The sequence below is a fragment of the Cydia fagiglandana genome, chromosome 5 (assembly GCF_963556715.1).
Source record: "Cydia fagiglandana chromosome 5, ilCydFagi1.1, whole genome shotgun sequence".
Classification (NCBI taxonomy): domain Eukaryota; kingdom Metazoa; phylum Arthropoda; class Insecta; order Lepidoptera; family Tortricidae; genus Cydia; species Cydia fagiglandana.
The window spans coordinates 9,589,650-9,612,977 of NC_085936.1; the positions used below are offsets into that span (position 1 = coordinate 9,589,650).

At 36.4% G+C, this 23,328-nt stretch overlaps 1 protein-coding gene across 5 annotated transcripts in view; it reads right to left on the minus strand.

Annotated features, from left to right (window-relative positions):
- Nucleotides 1-23,328, minus strand: part of LOC134664441 (uncharacterized) — a 220,111-nt gene that overhangs the window by 67,308 nt on the left and 129,475 nt on the right. The window contains exon 1 of one of the 5 annotated variants that reach the window (XM_063521095.1): nt 5,555-6,721. The exons of 2 other annotated variants lie outside the window; for them this stretch is intronic. In XM_063521095.1, the coding sequence (XP_063377165.1) occupies nt 5,555-6,069 (515 nt within the window). In that variant the 5' untranslated portion in view covers nt 6,070-6,721. Of the gene's footprint in view, nt 1-5,394; nt 6,722-23,328 lie in introns of those variants that run through there. 2 more of the 5 variants (XM_063521100.1, XM_063521097.1) reach the window with 2 other exon arrangements.

A 23,328-nucleotide genomic window follows, 5' to 3' on the forward strand; every position in this document is an offset into this window, starting at 1 on the left:
ATTGAATCAGGCATGTATCGGCCTATAACATCGATTCTTGTTGCAAATCATAATCATGGCGGCCAAAATGGCGACCAAAGTATCTCGGTTTTTGTGGCATGGGGTGTCATTGATCGCCTATAAGGGTTTACTTTGATCACTGATCAATGACAACCGACGACATATAGTTTTTATAGATTATTTAGATATTGAAGGGTTTTTAACTGATTTTTGTATTATTGTTTTAGAATAATGCCTGAGCATATAGGAACTGCTCTGAAAAAGTTTTAAACCGGGCTGTGACAGGAGTGGTCGAAGGTAGGCCGTCGATACGCCAAGCATCCGTACATCATCGTATTGTTATTACATATTGTTAACCAATTTTGATAGGTTTTTATTGTTCAATTATACTTCTAACCTTAAATAAGTAAAATATGAGACTGTTTTGCAATAAAGTTGATTTTTTCTAAGCTAACCTTTTTTCTCTTTGTCAAAGTAACCCCAAAGGCAATAAAATCCTTATAAATCCTAAACCTGCGAACGGATTTTTTTGTAATGTTTTGAAGTTTTAGTCCCTATAGGGGTTACTATCAAATTCCGTCGAAAAAAAGGGGGGTATTAAAGTAACCCCAAATTAAGTTTGAAGTTGATCACCACTTTAGAATTTTTTTTCAAAGAACACATTAGTATTTAAAAAAATATTATTGGTGAAATCGATAGAGGAGCAAAAACCGATATTTTAATTTTTTTATCTTTATTTTTAGATTCCATATTCGGGGAGATAATTAAATATTAACTTTGAAATTGATCAAAGTAACCCCATTCCACGGTATGGTTTTTATATTTAATCGTATAAGACCTTGACCGTGAGCACCAGTTACGAAATGTAATCAGGAATGATCTCATAAGGCATTTTACTAGCACTTTTGGCCGTGCGGAAGATGCCTGATAAGACGACTTCTGTTCGTATCAAAATGAGATGAAAAACATAACATATTTTAAAATAGAATCAGCCTCCCTCTTTTTCTCTTTTCTCACACTGGTTTAGTAGCCAGTAAAAGTAAGATCTCAAGATCCTTACAACAATGTGTAATCGAAGATTATACTTAAACTGGTTCACTTGAGCTGAGGTAAAGATCCAGCGGCAGGAATAAGCCCTAATCGTCCGTAATCGGCCAGATCAAACAAATCCGAACTTCTTGTCCCCATAGATAAAAAGTAGTTCATTCCAATGTTTAAGGATAATAAACATTTCTGGTTGTTTGTTTCTTAAAGATCAGATTAGCGAATATGGCCATGAACTTGTAGTATAGATAGGTACCTATTATATATCATCATCATCATCATATTAATGGATACAAAGGGGTGAGTGAAAGAGAAAGAACGCCCTACGTTTTATTCCCAGTGAAGTGATTGTAGTTTATGGATTTCACATCACATTTATGATTTCGCAAATGTATGTTAAGTACCTATTTTACAAGCTTTTATTTAACTTGCAATGTACCTATGTAAGTATGTATGTAATTAAATTTGCACGATTTGACCCGTACAAACATAGTTATACTGTTTGTACGGGTCAAATCGTGCAAATTTAATTTGACCCACTTCCCGATTTCCAATGAAGCTAAAAATTTGCATACAGATGAAAGTCGGGCGACAATACAATATTATGGTACCATCAAGCTGAACTGATGATGGAGACAGGAGATGGCCATAGGAACTCGGTGATAAAACACCGCATCCTAATTGTGTTTGGGGTTTTTAGAATTGTCTCGATAAGTATTAGTTGCTTGTGGAGAGAAACGTACAGTCAGCAATACAAGCTTGTACCAAAAATGATTTGTTTGCAAAAAACTTATTATGATTGATAATAAACAGCCTATAATACTCGTATGTGTATAAGTATTTAACTAAAACTTAATGAAGCAGCTAATATCATCTTTCAGCATTTGAACACTCGCTTCAACCAGATGGGCTGGAGTTCCGAGACCTATCTATTTACGGACGGGTATGGGATCGCACGCTGATAATAGTTTATTAATAATTAGGTCAAAAAATGTTCGTATTATGAAATCAATCGAGCACCGCAATCATGTAGAGTTTGCATTCAATACGCATTCGGTTTGATTGAATATTTGAATAAGCTAGCCTTGATCGAGTTGGGTCTAGTCTAGTTTATAAAATTATTTATTTACTATTTAATGATATTATTAAATTATAATAATATACATTTCTACTTTATATTATGAATTTTAATCATAAAATCTTTATGTTCTCCATGTTTGCTATTACAAGAGTCCCTAAAACCGAGTTTTGAGAAACTAAGTTAATTTCTTTAACCTTGTTAGCATTTACATTAAGAAATACGTATAAATGTAAATAAAATAATATTAGTTTGTGTGTGACGTTATTAATATCTTACTTTGTCAAGAATGTTGCAATTTTGTGCGATGTCAAAACTAATGAGAAAACTGTTTCTCTCCCCCTTTGCAGAAAAGGCACGTCTCTTATTACATATTATTTACTTTAGGGGTAGGAGTACATCAGAATGTATCTCAATCCAAAAAAATCACGTTCTTTAAGTTATATTCTTTAGTTTGTTATCTCTCCTTTAATGTCTACAAAACTCTATTATACGCAACATATTTTTGGTCAAATCCTGTGGTATGTGATTAGCACCAAGTAATTTTCATATTTTGGTTAGGTAATTCATACTTAGGTAGAATATTTGACGATTCTTTAGACGAAAACAAGTAAATTAATCGGCTAGGAAAGCAAACGGATTGTGTCGTCGGAAAAATAAATTTCTACATTTAGCACGAAACATTTTCTATTGAATTGGCGCGAAGTCTTATAAACGGAAACTTGTAAGACAAAAATAGTATACGATTGCAATTCATTGCGCGCTTTTTTCTTCAGTAATTTTCTAGAAACTTGCAATTAATGTTTAATTTCGATAATAATCGGGGATTAATATTACGAGTTCCTATTTCAAACCTATAACATGTTTTTTTTCGATAATGATGTCATCTACAATCTCAATTTGTCAAAATATTAAATTTTACGGGGTGTGCCGTAAATATTGCGTTATTTGACATCAATAAATATGCCTTTTTTGTAGACTTTTAAGGAAGATTTAGGGGTTGTCAACACTTACGGCAAAGTGATTTCCCTACTAAGGTTACAAAAACATGGACCTCTCTAATTTACAGGTAAGCAAACATTGGAATCGCTATAACATTTTCTTTCTTAATAATTATTCACTTCACGTTTTAATTTTATCATTACTAACTTCTGTACTACTTACTTTACTGCTGAATATCGACGTTTATCTCAAAACTTTTTCATGTTTGGGATATACATAAACTGGTATGACCCATCTCAAGTTTATTATTGGTCGGCCGGCGAAGTGGAGTGTTTTTAGTCGCCTGGGGAGTAGTTCCAATCGTTTCGCGCGGGTATGTCAATAGCAAAGATGTTTTTGATCTCTGACAACTTGAAGTTATAAATTGAAACTGATACATCTCAAGGTCACGGTACAGCCTGCAAGTCTGCAGTTGAAGTTCCTAAGCGGGCGAGGTGTTCAAAATCATCTTGATGACTTTATAGTAAAGGGAATAAAAGAGTTTGCAGATGATTTTCAATACCTTGCCCACTTGGCTACACTACACTTTTCGCTGCCGAATGTAATCGGTTCCCTTGAGAGTTCCACTCGCCCACGCTCGCGCCAACAACAGAAATATTTCCTGATGGGTGCTTACGCGGTGCTTACTCTAAATAAAACCTTTGAATGCATACAGGGTGTCCCAGAATTCGACGTCAAGCCGTAAACGGATGATAGACCAAGTCATAACAGGCCGCGTAGCCAAAATGCCAATCGCTTACGCTCCGTAGCGATCGAAACGCAACTGTCACTGTCGCGCTAATATGGAAGAGTGATAGAGAGACATAATGCTTTTCGTTGTCGAAGCGATAGCGATTGTGACCTTGGCTAGGCCAGTAGTTATCATAAAAATACAAAAAAAAAACCAACTCATGTTCTTTAAAAATTATGGTCACTTTAAAAATTCACTAATAAATCCACACCCTGTAATGGTTCTTTAACTCTTGTTACTACAAATTCCATAATTTATTCTAATTTTTTTATTATTGTGTAATCTTGAATAATTACAGGGTGTGGATTTTTAGTGAATTTTTAAAGTGACCATAATTTTTAAAGAACATGAGTTGGAATTTTTTTTCGTATTTTTATGATAACTGTTATGACTTGGTCTATCATCCGTTTACGGCTTGACGTCGAATTCTGGGACACCCTGTATTTCCTGATGGGTGCTCACGTGGTGCTTACTCTAAATAAAACCTTTGAATGCATATAAACGCGGGATAAACGTGCTGATATATTTAACGAGTGATTTAAGTACGCAAGATATGTTACTTACGGCGCTGGGATGGTTGAGTTTACTCAGATGTGCATTACGGGCTGTACTTACTCGTGTGTAAAGAGGAATCGTGGCCTGATTTACTTAGCACGCGCATTAGGATTAAATTCAAAGAAAATATTTTAAATCGTCTGTTTAGCATCTCTCGCATCTTAGGGCTTATCTCGATTGCGTCTTCAATTGCTACTTCGGAGCCAAGAGTGTGTTGAATTCGTCTTAGGTGTATTATTTGTTTTTTACAATTAGAGACATTGTATTTTTAGATTGAATATATTATCGTCACGTTTGGACTAAGAGTTTTTGATACATACCGGGAAATCAATGCTACGGGCTACGGCGTAGCACTACGGGCAGAGTTTAATCATGGGGATAAAATATATAAGTATTTAAAGAAAATGTATAATGCTGTGTGTAGCTATATGTTGGCAAATTTTATGCATATTAGGACTAATGGACAATAAATAGGTTATCAATTGTGTAATTATGGTCTGGCTTCGGAGTATACCGCGAGGACAGGGTGTATCGGATTAGACCTCGCCCTATTAACTAAAGACAAATGAGCAGACACCCGACAACCTATAAATTAATAACACCAGTATACCGAGGCTACGCAATAGGCGTACGTATTAGTGTTAGTCTTATAATTAACAGTTATATACCATCACAAACACTTGACATCTACTTTAACTAATCATGCAGAAGGGGGGTTGCGAACGTGCGTACATGTGTAGTCAGTTTACTGAGGCTTAATTCGACAAAGGCTCAGCGTTACCGCTCCGATTTTAATCTACACTCCTCTGTAAACCATGATCCCGAAACTTTTCGGAAGCTTTCTAACTCTAACCTCAATTCGTTCCAAATGCATTATAAACTCAGATCCGTGTAGTATAAAGGTGGTGTTTAATGAGAGCCAGGTGAACGCTTAGCATTTGTTTAAGCCCGGGAGTTGTTCGTGTATGAACTGCACAATATGTACCGCATGTGGTGGCGGTGTGGCGCAGGCACCCGGCGACGTTCGCAGCCCCTGGCACTCAGGGTCGGAGACAGTCGCATGCGAAGCGGGATGGGCGACGGTGGGGCAACATGAACGGGGCTCACTGAGAGGATGGTGCGGCGGCACGGAGAACGTGTAGTACTTGGCCGTTTGGTTGTGAGCGCGGAGCACAGAGCTGTGGGTCAGCGTGACCACCACCACGAGGACCGACGCCACCGCCAGCGCGAAGAAGGACGCGGCGACGGCAGCCACCACCCGCCGCCGGCGCGCCTCCTTGCCGGCGTCCTCGGGCGGCACCTCCGGCTCGGGCGGCGGCGGCTGCGGCTCCGGCGACCGGCTGCGGACCGACGGCCCGCGGCTGTGCGGCAGCTCCAGCGTGTGCCGGCGCGAGCGGCGTGCCCGATCGCATTCGGCAGCCGAAGAGTGGTGCCGGCGCAGCCGGTGGGGCGCTCCTGGAGCCACGCGGCATGATGCTGAGCGCAGCGTGCGCACGGGCACCATTAAATCATCGCTAGCGGCCCGCGGCACCCGAGCTGAATGCACTGACCGAAATGAGTGATCGCGTGCTGAGCTACTCGGAAAGGCTAAATCTACGGAAGCGCGCGAAGAATGCCTCGAGAATCTGTCTCGGTCACGATGGTCTACGCGCACCGACATCGTGCGGGCGGAGCGCGCGGCGGCGGCCGCGCGAGTGACGCGACCCTCCCCGCCTGATCTCGACGCCGCCGCCGCCGAGCCGCGCACTCGTGTTTACACTCGTTCTCGATCGCACAAAGAACGCTTGCAAATATTCCCATACATCACTACGGTAACGTGAAAAGTGATGTCTCGAAATGGAAGTGGCCGATTCCGAAATGTTTGCTCACCGTCTCTCGAGTTCGGACTCATTCAGCGCCTAACTCTGAGCAAATGTTTATGCAATCATGTGATTTAACAATCCAAACTCCGAAAAGGAATGTAATCATTTCACCCTTTAGCGTGGAATTTTACTGTACGGGCATCAGGTAAACAAGCAAGCGACTTCGTGACCCACTTTTGCTCTAGTGCAGATGCTTGAATGAAAAAGGTGTAATATAAAGCATTAAGGTGGCTTTGTGGTGGAATGAAAATTATGTAACATTAATATCGTTAGGAGAGCGTTTAATATCTGAAGTTCTCATGCTAGTAGAGAGTGGAGCTCAGCGGTAAATGGGGCGAGGCGGCTTTTGTTACGGAGTCCACGTTGTCAAGTTAAATTGTCTCGGAGCCGGGAAACGAAACAGATAGTCGAGAAGTTGTCGCGGGGCCGCTACATCGACACTATTCAATACGGCGCGGCGCTTCGACACGCTGCGGGTACGGGTAGGTATCGGCACACGGAGTGTGACTACGACAACTGTTGCCTGCGCTCCATACCGTGACCTATTACAGTGCGAAATTATCAACAACTTTATCATCTAATATTGAATATCCACGAACTTTCATCTCTTTTTTATATGTATAACTAAGATGTAAACTTCGACGTCAAAGTTTGCAAAAGTTTTTATAGATACCTTAAACGCTAATGGCACCTAAACCTAAAGTTTATCGTATGATATTAGTTACGGTTAAATAAGCATTACGTACTACTATTTTACATGTAACTTTGAAAAGGATATTTGCGGTACTAACTTCATTAAAATTACAGACTTGTGTGGTGAATAACTAAATGAAATGTGCAATTTACATGCAAGCTGTGGCAGCGAAATTCTATGAGTCGCCCTCAGTGTATTCACCCAAACCGGGCTTGTTCAAAATATAAATACATACGTACCTATCAATATCTTAAAATTCAATTAATGTACCTAGTAAATCATAATTTTCCAATTTCATTACAATAAATTCAAAATAGTCGCCACGAAACTGCGAGACTACTTACCTAAGCAATATACCGTCACTTCTTGGCAATACAGCAGAGCCAGGTTTAAATTAATGTTCCGAGAAAGATGACACACAACAGTCCTAAGTATTCAGTGTCTCCGCCGACGGGCCGCGATTGAAACGCAACTGACGTACAATACCCAACAACACAATGCCACGCTATCGGACCCAGAGATAAGATACAAAGCTCCGTTCCGAACCTTTGACGTGTGGAACTCAACTCAAACCAATACTCGTGACAGCGGAAAAGTAGGACTTGGAAAACTTTTGGTTGTAACTTCACTTCGCTTCATTATGAGCCTTAATGTACGTTTATAACAAGCCATGGCTATCAATCTCGCGTGGGATATTATAGGATTACGTTGTCACGTTGTCAAGTTACAGCGGTAACATTAGTCAGTGAAAGAGCCACTAATTCTTGCTTAGTGAGACTGAGATATATAACGTGTAGTGTAGGTATTAAAATGGGTCACTCGCGTTTTTTAAGTTTAAAATTTGCTTGACATGTTTCGCTACATGAAATTACACACAAAATTATAAAACCGCACAATTATAACAACTAAATATATAAAAAGGAGATAATTTCCTACCCCGTAGGCTATTACTATGGCTAAAAGTCCAAATGTGCCTACCGAAATCTGTCCGCAGTCATATCTGTACCAGAGATAGTTTGACAGGTTTTCCCATCAGATACATCTGCCATCTGCCAGACAGATTCTAGTACGTAGGTACCTATTGTATATATACCTAGCTATTAGGCATTATGAGTACCTATGCAGTATGCAAGCAAATTCTACGAAATTTTTTACACAAAAATTTGTTATAATTTTACAATACAATAGGTATTTCTACATACATAAGTAAATCAGGGCACCCCAACAACAATTATAAATTATCAAGGCTGACATCCCCTAATCGCGTTATCCCGACGGTGTTATAAATACACGGCGCATAATCTGCCTTATGAATGACTTAGGCGTTCCCGCCTTTACAATAAGCAAGTTTTGATTGTAGCTTTGCACACATAATTTCTGATTAAATTGTTATACAATTTCGGGAATCGGAAAAACGTAAACCGTTCACTCAATTTATACGATATCAGAAATGTAGATTTGTGCGAAATAAAAATAACAATACCGCGTCTCTGTACATGTTCATAAAACTATTTTATCATAGATACATAGGACCAATTATAATGAAAAGATACTGTAACGGTACAAAAGTGACAACATTTTTGAATGTTCGGTACCTGAATCGACAACAACAAAATGCAACGAAACCCAGAATAAAATAAATGACCTAGTTTCAACTCATTCAAATGGAATGTATCGATAGAAACTCAAACATCGTAACTCAGCGACCAGTTTATACTCAATGAATGAACATATTTTTGGTATAAGTACGCTATTTTTATACATTTTATTTACGCTGGCGGTAAGAGATAAAGATAGCGTGAAAGCTTGTAAAATAAATACATACCTAAATAAAGAGTTTTATAACGCAAAACATTGTTATTCTGAATTGCTAAACTACAATTTGTTCAGGTTGAGGGATGAAGCTGAAAAGAAACGAGTGAAAAAAATATCAAGTGGTTGTTTTGCAAAATATTTAACTACGGACACTTGAACAGTCGGGAGACTTAAACTATTTTTTATTTAATCAATAGATACTTTCACAAGTAAAAAGATGACAATACATATCACAGGTCAGTAATTATATAAAGTAGGCAGTATTTTGAATGATTAATTGAAATAAAATCATTAATTTAAGGCCTCAAAGGCACACACACATCTATAGTTATAATATGCCAATCAATATTATTGACTGTAAGTAGCGTTAACCCAAATTAAATTTCAAAACAATGTTGTAAGATGGTGCAAATTTCCCACCCGGGTATCCTTCAATACCCTACTAAATACAGTAATACTCGTACCTACTATGTAGCTACGACAAAAACACACCCACCTAATATTTAGTGTGAGTTCGGTTTACGTTATTAAAAACACACCCACCTAATATTTAGTGTGAGTTCGGTTTACGTTATTAAAAACACACCCACCTAATATTTAGTGTGAGTTCGGTTTACTTTATTTTAAAGTTCACATACCTACTTTCTATATCAGTTTGTGTGAGTAAAACCAAAGCTGCACAATGAACTAGCTTTATTTCCTGCGGCCATTGCGACGTCAGATATTATGTTTCCCGCCACACAATCCCCTAGTTAATGACGGTAGTTCTACTCGAAACAAATTTACCTCCCCTCAATGACCCGAACACCCTTTTTCAACAACCACTGTTGGAACAGTGACAGTTATTGGATTCCTCGCAGTTGAATAATGCATAAGGTCAGAATACTCATTCCGTTCTAGTATAAAAAGAGCATTATAACACCGAGCCTACTTCTGTTCAGCAAACTCGGCGAACTTTGGAGAGAGAAAAACTGAAGCGAAAGCAAACTTTGCGGTATGCGTGAGTAATATAACAGTTAAGAGCTAAACATTTTTAAATTGTTGTACAATTGTGTTCACAAGCGAAAACTTTGTTTAAATAAAAAGCAACAGTGTTTGTTTACATTTAAATTTATAACCCTAGCGCAGGCGGTAATCTGGTGAGCATCATTCGTGGCGTTTTCTAATTTAATGTGGGAAGTTATTTTGGTGGTCTTTAGGATTCCGTATACGACTTGAAGACACGCAATTATTAAATGTATAACGTCTGTGACCAGTGTTGCCAACTTGGCATAAATGATGCCGGATCTGGCATATTTTCACTCGCCAAAATTTTCCATTTAGCATCTGGCATATTTTTAGCATAATTTAGTCTAAACCAAGTTTGCACCAAAGTGTACTTTTGGCAGCAACAATATGCGCCATCGCCTTATTTTCATATGAATTTTGACTTTTGTGGATGGATGGACGTCGACGGACTATATAAAGTTGGTCAAGGAGATCCTGTCAGTAGAAAAAGGCGGCAAATTTTAAAAATGTATGTGTTTTAAGTGTTTAATTTCAAGTGACATTTTAGCATATTATTTCAAGAATCTTTGGCATAATTTTGGCATAATCTAGACATTAGTCTAGCATTTTTTCAAAATTGGAGTTGGCAACACTGTCTGTGACATATCTAGCCAAAACCGTAAAAAACAAACTTACTTACGAGCTATGGTGGATGGATATCAAAAATATGTAGGTATGACACTACGTTGTTTTTATTTGTTGCATCTTAAAGATAGAGTACCTATAAGCAAAGCTCCAATACATGGAGCATTATAGAAGAATGAGATACTTATTTGTAGAATGGTCCTCTTTATTACAAGCTTTTATTTACTTTCACCTGATCGTTGTCTGTCTGTAATCAAATCTTGCAAGTTAAATTTGATCCACTTCCCGGTTTTCAATTGAGCTGAAATTTTGCATGCATGTATAAATCAAATGACAATGCAATATTATGGTACCATCGAGCTGATCTGGTGATGGAGACAGGAGGTGGACATAGGAACTCTATGATGAAACAACGCAACCTAATTGTGTTAGGGGTTTTTAGAATTGTCTCGATGAGTATTAGTTGTCTGTCGTAAGAAAAGTACATTCAGCGATAAAAGCTTGTACCAAAAATGAAATTTATGCCAAAAACTTATTTATTATTCCACCATTGAACGCAAGGGCAAATACGTAATATAAATAATAATATTAATAAATAATTATGGAGAAATATAAAGATTGTATTCTCGGAACCTTCGGTGCACGAAAATGACTCGTACTTGGCTTCTGTAACATAGTTGACCTTGTAATCAAGCCATGCACATACACACACGCACACACACACTCACACATTGACACAAAATGTCAATATATGAAGTCAACTCTACCTACAACTTACTAGTAGTAGGTAGTTACTAAATTGTTAGTTATTATATGTATACTCTCATACTCTCATTTAATTTTGGCAGTAGATTTATCTCGAACTCTGGAATGAAAAGTTGCATTAAGAAGGTTTGTTTTCCGGTAAGAACATTATATAAATAGGTTTTGAAAAGAAATTATAATATTTTAGGCAAAAGTAATTAGCTGCAATAATTATTAATATAGGTAATAAAACCATCATAATTATCTACCCGAGCATTGTGTGATAAAACGTAGAATTTTATAAGGAAGCTTTCCAGAATCCAATTATGTAAATTGCGAACTCTTAAAATGTACCCACACCTGCTCACTGGCTACATAAAGACCTCTGGCCTACTTACATATCGATTAAAAATAACGGACAACACATAACGAGATATTACAACATTGAGGACGGATTGGGAGATTTGGGGCTGGATTGGAATCTTAATGAAAATATATATGCCACCCCAACATTGTTCTGTGAAACTTAAGCCCAATATTAAAATTGTTTTTGGGAACTTTGTGACATTGCCAATTTATGGGACAACAATATAGCGAGTGCCATTTTATCTTTAGCTTGAATAAAAATTCTATAAAACTAAAAATATATTTCTAATTTTAGAGGAACTGGGTAGAGTGAGTAAAAGACTCCGTGGACTGGTAATCTTAGACTGATTTATTCAATCATACCTAGGCGTTTTATACATCCTGTTATCTTTACGACACATACAATATCTCAACTGAATCAGCGCGTGCTCTATTTAATCTATACTAAGCTATCGACACGCGCTGATTATATGTATGTATAGCTGATGCTGACCGCCATACTAATGTTACCCCCTGTTGCACGGTGCCGAGGTTGTTGGCAATATTTCCCGCTGAATTGCAATACCCATGCTGCCAAATGTAGGTATCTCAAAAGAAAATTCATTGCTAACTTATTAGATAGTTTATTAAATTTAGTCTATATGGTTTATTTGTTTACTAATGAAAGATAATTTTATGTTTAATGTAACAAATAGGTATGTCAGATATTTTAACTAATTAACTTATTTAAATATGTATTTTTAAAGAAGAAGCTTTATAAGAATTAATATTTTGTAAGTACCTAAAGGGTTTGTTGGTTTGTTATTTGGGTATTATATAAAAAAAATCCTAACATGTGACATGACATGACCCTAAAAGCGGTAAGACTTACTACTTGGTTACGGGCTCAAGAGACTCATCATACGGTGCATTAACCGCCGAATCGTTTTAGGGTTCCATTCTCCTCCTTGTTGTCGTTGCTTCTTCGCAATTATTTATAGAGATCGCCAAGACAATAATAGAGCATAATTTCTCCTTTAATAAATAAAAAAACATTATTCCGAGTACGTAAACAAAATACAAATTTGTTTTTTTGCTCACCGACAAAAAAAGTACTTCCTTGAATTAAAAATAATAAAATTTTTAGGTAATCATCGATACCAATGAATTTAATGTACTTAATTAACTATTAGAGGCCTGCCACAAATAGTCCTAAACTTCAACCTAGTTCTAAACTAAGCTAGACTTGAGCAACGGGTCTTGTGCAAAAGTTTATTAATAGGTTTCAGAACTTGAAAACTTTAAATCTGAATTAGGCACTACCAACGCCTACACCATATTGTACATGTACAAGTACCATTCCTAAGCGCTTATCTTTAGGTTTAGGCAGCTTGACGACGAGAAAGGTAGCAGCGTTCGACTATTTTCTGGCGCAAACAATATACCTACGAAATAACAAAACCATTCGCGTCAAATAGCCCCATGCGCCGACGATATAGTCGCGGTATCACAAAGGGCACACCATACCAATATGTGCTTGTATAGTGCTGCATTAGCATATAAACAAGTGCAAGTTCATCCATTTAAAGCACCCTGTGGTCTCTCGAGTTTCATCAAACAATATAGACCTGTTCAAATAGAGGTTAACTCGAGTTAGTAAGAAACTCAAAGTTAACCAAGACCTGCCTTAATGGCTCTATATCACGAAAACTTGTTGCGTCGTAAAACTTGCTTGAAAGTAATGGCTTATGTAAGGAAAGATAATTCTGTTTATTCGTTACATTATGTTATTTGAATAGGTAGTTAGGTACTATTAACCCCTCGTATCCGGCCTGTCAAATATAATCATTGAAAAAGTGACCTTGACATTTAAAACAATAGATTTAAATTCACACGCACGGATCCGTGTCTAAGTATACGAGGGATTAAGTAATCATGAGTCTGGATCATAAATTATGATAAAATAAAAGCAATGAGACTGTATGTTACTTAAGAATTTATTATTTAAGACACTTTCTTTTGGGCTATATAGTAGAATATACACGTCGTAACCTTTCACAAAATAAGTTCAATAGTACGTTTACACTATGTACCGGCAATATTGAAATAAGTATTACATAAAAACGTTTAAAGTGTACTTAGTACAGGAATAAATTATGTGTTCGCAATGTTAGAAAGTGTTTGATCAAGAGCAGGAGCATCTAATTTGTTTCCGCAATTTTCACCATCGTCTCTGTCCGTAGCATAGCTAATCTCATATATTAAATAGTCATTATTGCCACAAAATATTGGCAACAAAGCGATCGTTATGCCGAATCCAATTTCCTTTAATACTTGGATACTGCACGTTCATCCAATCGTTGCTGGAGTCAGTGTTTGCCCTCTCTGATTAGATCCTTATTCCAAATTGTACAAACACGGAATTAAGTGGCCTGATTCAATTTACGCAGCTTATTCATCATTCTTTGAAGTGATTCTTGTAAAAAAATTAACAGTATCTGTAAGCTGTAAGCATAATGGAATCTAATGGATTAGGTACGCAACTAAGTGGATCCACGTGTAGCTTTTAATACTTAGTTGTACTGGGCGTATCATAAGTTAAATTTGATCTGTATAATAACCCAATGTTATTATGGAATAATATTAACATCAATAAATTGCTCTGATAATTAGATTAAGATTAATTACGATTCATAAGAGCTTGTTGCTAGGCCTACATGAATAAAGTATATTTTGAGTTTGAGTTTGAGTTATCTAAGATTTTGTTTATTGTCAACGAAATATCTGTAAACAGAACAACGTACCTTGTTAATGATCAGTAAAACGAATCAAGACAGGGCATCTAAATACACCATCTACAACTTCGACCAAGAAATAAATTACATTAAAAGCATAACACAAGGATAGGCAGGGGGACCTGAAAGCTTTTCGCGCTAGTTTTTCGATATACATAAATCTCAGTTTCTTTTACATAAACCGGTCACTTTGAGGGCAATAAAGAGGTCCGTTTACTTTCATTTGACCTTATGGAGCTAACACGTCACGGCAAGAAAGAATCCACAGTTTCTCCCATAAATATACAACTTCGCTGAGACTAAATAAGGAGAAAGACGAAGAAACAAACGCCGTTTACCGTAGGGGCCTACACCTACAACATTAAGCAAAATATTAAACTGCAGACAGTACTCCTTAAACTGACCAACATTTGTTCAGCAACTTGTAGAAATAGCTTGTGTTTTGATTTCTAGACCACTTTAAAGTTTATTCTAAGACGCATTGTATTATTTGAAGTTGGAATCTCGACACAATGCGAATTTTAATTCGTTTGTGGTGAGCGTTCCGACTGATCATCTAGCGACCTTCACCAAGGAGGAGTTTTGGCCGAAGGGTGTCAAGTTTCGGCGGTTCCGCGGCCGGCTCCCTGACACTGCGGGGTTGCGTAATGCATCGCAGCCATAATGTGATTTGTAGTGTTTAGTTTAAAAATATATTTTGATAATATGTATGCTAGTTTTAAGGTATTTATGTATGGGCCACTAGTTGCCTGAAATAAAGATTTTCATTCATTCATTCATTCATTATTAGTATTATTACAACTACAACAAAAAAATAGGTATTACCTATATAATTACAACGATGATGATGAACAGTGTACGTCATTGAAGACAATGTTTGAAGGGATATTTACAAAAACAACATAACTAAAAAATTTTACGGATTTGTTTTTTTGATGCCATCATGTTCGTCTCCAAAGGGGCTACGAAAGGTGAAAAAATGCTTGTCCAAAAACCATTCGTGTATCGAAATATTTCCTGCATAGAAATAATATCCTTAAAAAGTGAATATAAAAACAGCAGAATTAAGAATTTCAATAAAATGCACATGTTGTTTTTAAAGAACTATGCAAAAAGCTCATCAATTTTATCGGTTGGCAAGCTGGCAGCTTTCTCTCGCAGTGCATTAGTATTGCCATTCGGCGAGGGAATGCTGTCGGCATCTTTGGCACAATGCCGTGGGGGCCTTATTTAGACGTAGGTATTTTAATTTAGATTAGTTTAGTTTTTAATTTTATTATAAAGTAGTTTTATATAAGTATTTCAGATACATTGCTTGTTGACACTTTAAAATTATTTAATTAATTATAATTAAAGATCCCTTACCGGGTTCGAACCCGGGACCATCGACATCATATGCAGGGTCGTGGCAGGGGCACTACCCACTAGACCGGTCATTCGAATAGTCCGAATAGTTCCAAAACTGAGCATATTCATGCCTCTGAATGAAGACTAATGCTTATAAATTCTTTTGAGAGCTTTTCAAAGATTAAAAGTTCAATGTTAACACGAAAGTATGTCCATCTAAGAATCCCGAGAGATTCTGAAGAATCCGCTCAACTCTTAAAAATATTTCAAGTAGGTAATCGGAAATGGCTAGAATTAATATTTCAACTAAATGAATGTTCGAGAATGTCGAATGTACATATTGTACATACCTTTATTGAAATATATAATTTATTGGTTTAGAAGAAAACAATTTTGATAGTATAAAGTTTTGCAATGTTCCATATATTTTTGCAATGTGATATTTTTAATGATTACTAAAATATTTAGAACGACTCGGTAGTTTAAATTTATGCGACAAGTAGGTAGGAGCGAAGAAAATATGTCAAATTTTAGTAAAAGGTAAATATTTACAAACACTTGAAAAACATTACACATTCTTTTCTGTTAGTCGTGTAAAAAGTCCCATTATTTTTACATAGGAAGCTACGTAGGTATACATTCCTTCACCGATATCTGTGTAAAAGAAACCCGATAGTAGGTAGTTAGCAATAAAACACGGCAGTCTCTCGCGAGGTATTTAATTAAATCACTGCTCACTTAAGCCCGAATACCACAAATAGCTTTTAACTTTATGGTGCGATTTCAATTTGTAGGTAATAGGAGGCAAGGTCGGGCGATTCGTCTTGATCGAAATGTTACTTATGTTGTGAAGGGGATGACTGTGTTTTGTTTTGTGATACGTCCTCTTTTTACTTACTACGAGCTAAATACTATGTTTTGAAATTAAAACCTTTTATTCCTGATTCATCTTTCATGTAGAAAACCTTCAGAAGACCAGATATAGATTTGGGGTTTAGCAATAACATCATTAAATATACTGAACTAATTAACTCATGGCTGTTTTAGCTCATGGCAATCCAGAGAGATTATTTGCTTCGGAAACGAGAATATAATTATTTTGCTTAAATCCTTGCATGTTTAGTCACGATATCCGTAGTTAGATATTTCAGGTTCAATAATACTCGTAGTTGTAGAGATATAATACATTAAATAACATAATGATAATTTAGCCTATATGCGTCCCACTGCTGGGCACAGCATAAAAATTAAGAAATCCTAAAAATGGACAATGGATAAGTAACCAAAAATGATTGCTATTCAGCAATTCTCCCTCCATATATTTAAGCGCCAATAAAATATTTCATAAATGTCGTCACTGCGTTAATAATAAAACTTGATGACCGTACATTTAAACCCCATTAAAATAGGCACATTAAACATTATTGTTCCGGTTAAATTATGCACTCGGACTATTTCTAATTTTAAGTTCAATTCTATTTCCGCGGAATTAAACAGAAATACTTTCATCAACAACAACGGGTGAAGAACCTAAGTATTAGATAGTGTGGGTGGTTAGAAAAGTTTAATTTATATTTCCCATAAGTACATCGGTGTAAAAAGCGTCACGTATGAGTCTGTCTAGTATGAATCCTAAGATACGTTTTCTCGTAATCTGAAAAGAAAACTATTTGTAGCTTGCTAAGTACCTGCTAGGTGAGTATGAACAAGTTTCTACTTATATTTAAGCTGAAAATTCTTAAGATTTTATAACATGATGGATAAAAGGAAGATCTAGTGTTTTAAATGTTAAATCGTGGTTATAGTATAATTGGGTAGTTTCATAGTATATAAAACTGCAATGCTGTGTAATTATTAAATAACTGAAATGAAATCTAACTAAACACTAAAAACACAGTTTTAAGTCGACCGCCAGGTGGCTTGGGTTCGACGACGGTGCCGCCCTTCCACACATCGATTGAAACCACTTTTCTACCCTACCCACATATGTATTACCTAACCCTTTGCCTATGTACTTATGATTGTTTTAATGTAATAAATTTTTGTTGTTTAACACAAAAAACAAGCTTTCCAAATGGCAATTTTTGCGCTTATCAAAAAGTGCGTTGCCTTGCAAAATGAATAATAATATTAATTCATGACGTTCTATACTAGAAATATAGTTAAGTAAATTCAATGACTTTAATCGAATTTTTATGTCTCAAAGATTTCGGGGAACCATCTGTCATTAAATCCTGTAAGAAAACGCCACAACCCAGCCGTTTTTAAAATAAATATCAAGCTAAGACTGCAAGTAAGTGTCGACGTCACGTTATTAAACTGCAGATAAACATATTTTTGCTGCACAACTTTAAAGCAAACAGACGCTTTGATGCAACTTTTTTCATTTACAGTGTGAAAGAAAGTGCAGAAAATAGTTTTTATAACCAACATTTGATACTCTTTTAAATGTAGTTTCAGCTTAAAAAATTAAAAATCAGCTTACAGCATAGTGTAACATTGGGACTTGTCCTTAATTTGTGTACCTACTGTGTGTTGTGTTTTCTAATCCAGTAAGTATTTCTCGGGAAATATTTCTTGCACTCTACTATTTTACATGAGAGCTTAAAATATCGAATATTTTGATAGGACCACGTAATTAAAACTCCATTAGAAAAGATTTACCTATATGTTTGAGACTCATAAAAGCTATAGTTTATAGTTTGCTTTTCAACAGCATTTGCAAACCATGACCATAGTACTTACGTGAACAGCCCATATTTAAGCCCTGTAATCTCTGCTAGCTTTTGAGAGCTAAAACCGGCGGATATTGGACCGGACTCACAAGAGAGAGCTAACGCAAAATTCAATTGTTACACGTTTTTGGGTCAAACAGATCACTGTGTTACGTTCTTTCCTGTGGACATACACAAAGTTAAGGGCTATAAAGGTTAATTTTCTTATTTAACCCTAACCCACCTAAAAAGGTCCTCCTTTTATTTACAGAACTATGATAAAATCTTTACTTACATGGCCACAAGCTGTTAACTATTGCCCACAGGGGAGAAAAATGTACAGTTCGCGCGAACACGCTAGTTTTCTCTCCTGTGGGCAATAGTTAACAGCTTGTGGGCATGTAAGTAATGATTTTATCATAGTTCTGTAAATAAAAGGAGGACCTTTTTACGTGGATAAGGGTTAAATAAGAAAATTAATCTTTATAGCCCTTAACTTTGTGTATGTCCACAGGAAAGAACGTAACACAGTGATCTGTTTGACCCTTTTACAAAGCCGAATGCCACGACATACCACGCGGAAGTTCGATTATATTTGCAAGGGCAGACTCCAACATAAACTTTAGTAGGTTAAAGTTGGCTTGATTTTTACATAATTAGATAAAAACGCTCTCAATCTAGATGCGCAAGATAATCTGCCGTATTCGAACTTCAAGATATTCACAAGAGACGACACGTACTAGATCCATTCTAGATACGTTATAGTTTAGATATCAACTAGTTCTCTTTTGCAGCGCAATTCTGGCAACCAATGTCACTTTTACGTTAGATAGCGTAAGATATCTATTAGATGTGAATTGGATCTCTAAGTCATATCCTGAGGAAATCGTTCAAGACTATCTCCAGAATCGCGCAAATGTCAAATTTGACAGGTTAGATCTTAAACATATCGTTATCGTATCTTGGTCATGTCTAAAAGATATCTAATAGATGTCTATTTCAAAATCCGAATCGGGCCCAATATCGTTCTAGAGACGCTGTTTTCAGTAAAACCCTGAGTCCTGCACGCTATATCTAAGTTTCTTTACAACAACAACAACAACACGCTACGGTAATTAGCTAGAATTACGTTACCATATTTCAAGAATACTCAGAAGCTTGAAAACTACTTTATAACAGCAACACACTTAACTGTCCATCGGTGGGCCTTATTACAAAACGCATAAGGTCCAACGTTGGACAGTTACGAATGTGGGCGTGGGTTTAATTTTGCGACGTAATAAAAACCTTATTTTTAAAAATATAGCAAAAATCTATAAAATAACTACGCACTACGCAGTTCACTTCATAAAGGATGATAGAATATTGTATTCACTACAATACCAAGATGTTTGTCATCCAGCCACTCTTGAAACGCAGAGAAGCGAGAGCGTTCCATGGCGCAATCTATAGAGACGTCTCTCCAATTAAACGGAGTGCCAGAAACACGCGAAATACAAAGCTTAATAGGCCCGAGACAACGCTGTTGAAATAAACCTAACTGGCATATCTATTAGCGGAAGCGACTGAATAAAATCGCAACCGCAGACGAAGACAGAAATCTGTGCAGCGGTAAAGGAATATGTTCGAGCATGTGGTGTAGCCTATCATGTATATGTCATGAACAGCGACTGCGGAACTCGTCCGAAAATTCATATCAGTATCCTTGTAATTAAGGCTTCATATCGTGGCTGAGATGTAGATATATACTCTATGAATCCGTATAGGTATTTCAATGAAAGTTTAATTTTGAGTCGGAATATTTTTTACCATTGTCGCTATTTAAATAAAACATTACGTAGGTAATTTCTGCGGCATTAATCAAATGTGTCTTTTTTATAAATTGGTTTATCCAAAATGCTCAAGTTATTACATAAGAGTAATTACGGGCAAATAATAATTGAATATCAGTTAATTCAAGTAACGTTACTGTAAAATAACACAACGGCTCTCCGATATCAACACCAGAAAGGCAGACTTTATATTATTTATGTAAGTATTCTATTATTAGCGTGAATTTTTTGGTCATCCCCACAACCGTCTGCCGCCGGTCAGACACGTGATTCAAAAATACCTTTACGTCCACTGAGTGCCTACCACAATAAATTATTACAACTCATTCACATGACCTTTTAAGGAAGTACAGTAACTTAAAGAAACTAAAAAACTTACATGATTTTAAAACAAGTACAGATTTAAAAAAGTTATCATCGTTCATAGAATTTGCCTTGTCTATTGTACTAGTTTGTGTCCCCTTACTGGTACTTCGTCCACTAAAAGCATTTTAACACATTCAGGGCCAAGAACCGGACTGTCGGGTACGCTGTTCGTAGCGACCACGCGCTACATACGGCGAAACCGTGGCTACTCGCTACGAGCGTAACCCGTAGCACTTAGTGGCAACTGGCAATGAATGTATTAAAGAAACTTCTATATTATCTAGGCAGAAACCACAAAAATGAATAAATTAAAATATTCTTTAATTAGAACATTAGGCAGGCCGAGGTTAAACCTAGGAAGCATTAAATGTCGATATCTGCATAATGTTTAGATGATTCGTGTCTTTTGACTATGTTTGAGAATAATCAGATCTTCATAACTTTCATCAGAACTTTTGTGTACTTATTTGAATAATTTTGTGAACCGCCATTATTAATAACCACATATAACATGTTTTCTGTTACGCCACGAATATCGAACGAACGTACTTTATTTTGTTGGTACGGACTAAGAACACATTACGGGGGCCATTTCGGCCCGCCATATTAAAACCTGCTGACTGTCCACTCTGTCCAGGAGCGGCAAACGAATTTTTAAAATCTGATTTGGATTTGATATTATAGTGCATCTAGTTCATAGTATAATAAACTTCTTCTGATTAACCGGCCTAACTTGAACAACGCATATTTGATGTTCTCTTAATATTTATTCGAGGTATTCAATCCTGCGATACCTATACTAGCGACACGCCCCAGCTTCACACGGGTGCAATTTAAGTACTAAGCATCGTCATATTTCAACCAATTTTACACACATTTTACAATTTTACACATCTGAACTCACTACACTATTCTGTCACTGATAGTTGTTATTGGTGATTGCATTAACCTCTAGCCGCCCAGAGAACTATAAAAAGGTCTCCTGTCCTATTCTAATTTGAAGTTTGTGTTGACAAAATAAAATTTCATTTTGCTTGGCAAGGTTTGACGTATGGGCGGCTAGAGGTTAAGATCCCTAGCATAGTTTAAAATTTTAAGCATACAGACAAACGCAGCAACTTTGTTTTATACCTACTACGTAGTTTATTGAAACCTCTAGATCCTTACACTTTAAAGTGTAACAATTTATATTTCTTTCCAGTCCTATATTATACCTACTGAATATTTTTTACATAGATTCTTTACATTTAACTTGGATAAAAATAAGTACCTAATTTCAAATGTTTTACTCTGCTTGACTGTTCTTTAAAGTTCGATGGTTATGAAGGATATCAAGGTCCCTGTTGACGCTTCCCTACTTATATTAATAAACTTTCGCTCATAATTGGTACACGTGCAATTTTGCACGTGGAACTTTAAAAATCAAATCGTAATTTAATATTAATTTGAAAGCAGTGCATTCCACTCGTACTTAAATTGACACGAGGGAGATGTACAGTCAGCAGCAGAAGTTGCTTAGTGGGCGAGGTGTTCAAAATGAGGTTGACGCGACTTTATTGTTAAGAGAATAAGAGCGTATCAAGTCAAGCAAATTTTGAACACCTCGCCCGCTTAACAACTTCTGCTGCGGACTGTACGGCGGGTAATTTTTTTTTATTATGAATGGGATTACTCATGGCCACTCATGGCCAATTAATTTACTCATTTAATAAGACTTATATTAGGTATACAGCATGACAGCTAGGCAAAAATATGCTGTACTCAGTAATATCATATCAAGATCAGATTTTTAGAGCACCGTACAGAACTTTGTTCACGGTACTCTTATGGGATCACTTCGGTCTTGCAAATCGGTTAAATGCGTCTTTCTCAAAGACCGTTTGATGTAGGTACCTGAAATTTGGAATAGTTATGGCAAGTACCATCACTAACACTGTGAATAAGTCGAAACGGCTTATTTCTGATTTTAGGGGGAAATTTAGGGGTTAAGAGGGGTAGGCTGAATTTTATTTTCAATTGTAAGAATCGTGTGAGGTACCATTAGAAAGCTTGCAAAAAATTGAGTCGATGGACTGATTTTGACTTCATTTTAGAATGCAATAGTTTCGTTAAAAAATGCATTTAAAGTTGCAAGTTTTCATACAAAAATTTTCACCTCTGTCCTGGCGATTTTCGGGAAAACTATAGCTAACAGGCAGCTGACCAGTCAATATCCAACTAAAACGAGTATGGAGACGGCGGGAAAATTATCAGGTTAACTCTAACTTTATTAGTTTTTAAACTGCAGCCTGATCTTTGGTTGCTTAGGGCTAGCTAACTGATGCTTACACTGGTCATTCATATTAAGAAGTAGTTTTAGTAAGTAAGATCCTTACTTAAAACTTTGGCATTGAAATTTATGACTTATGTCTTTGATACAAAGTTTAATTCTACTTACTTACTTTTGTGAGATATTTCATTTTTTTTCTGAATAGCCTACTATAAGTATGAGAGAGTAAAAGACCTGCAAAATGCAACCTTGTTAGAAAGCAAATAAGTTTAAATTTCGAACGGGCTTTCCAACCAATGGACTATCGCAGTGTGCTCAGTAAAGAATCATATTTATTAATGGAGTTTATCAGTTCAAATTTAAATTAAGAATTCCGTTCTTCACTGTCGTTGTGTTTTTTTTTTTCACATTAGAGCACATAGAGTTAGTAAAGCGAATAGAGATAATAAAGTCATTCAATATTTATTAACAGCTATGGCGTCATCTACCTATAGATTTTACTGA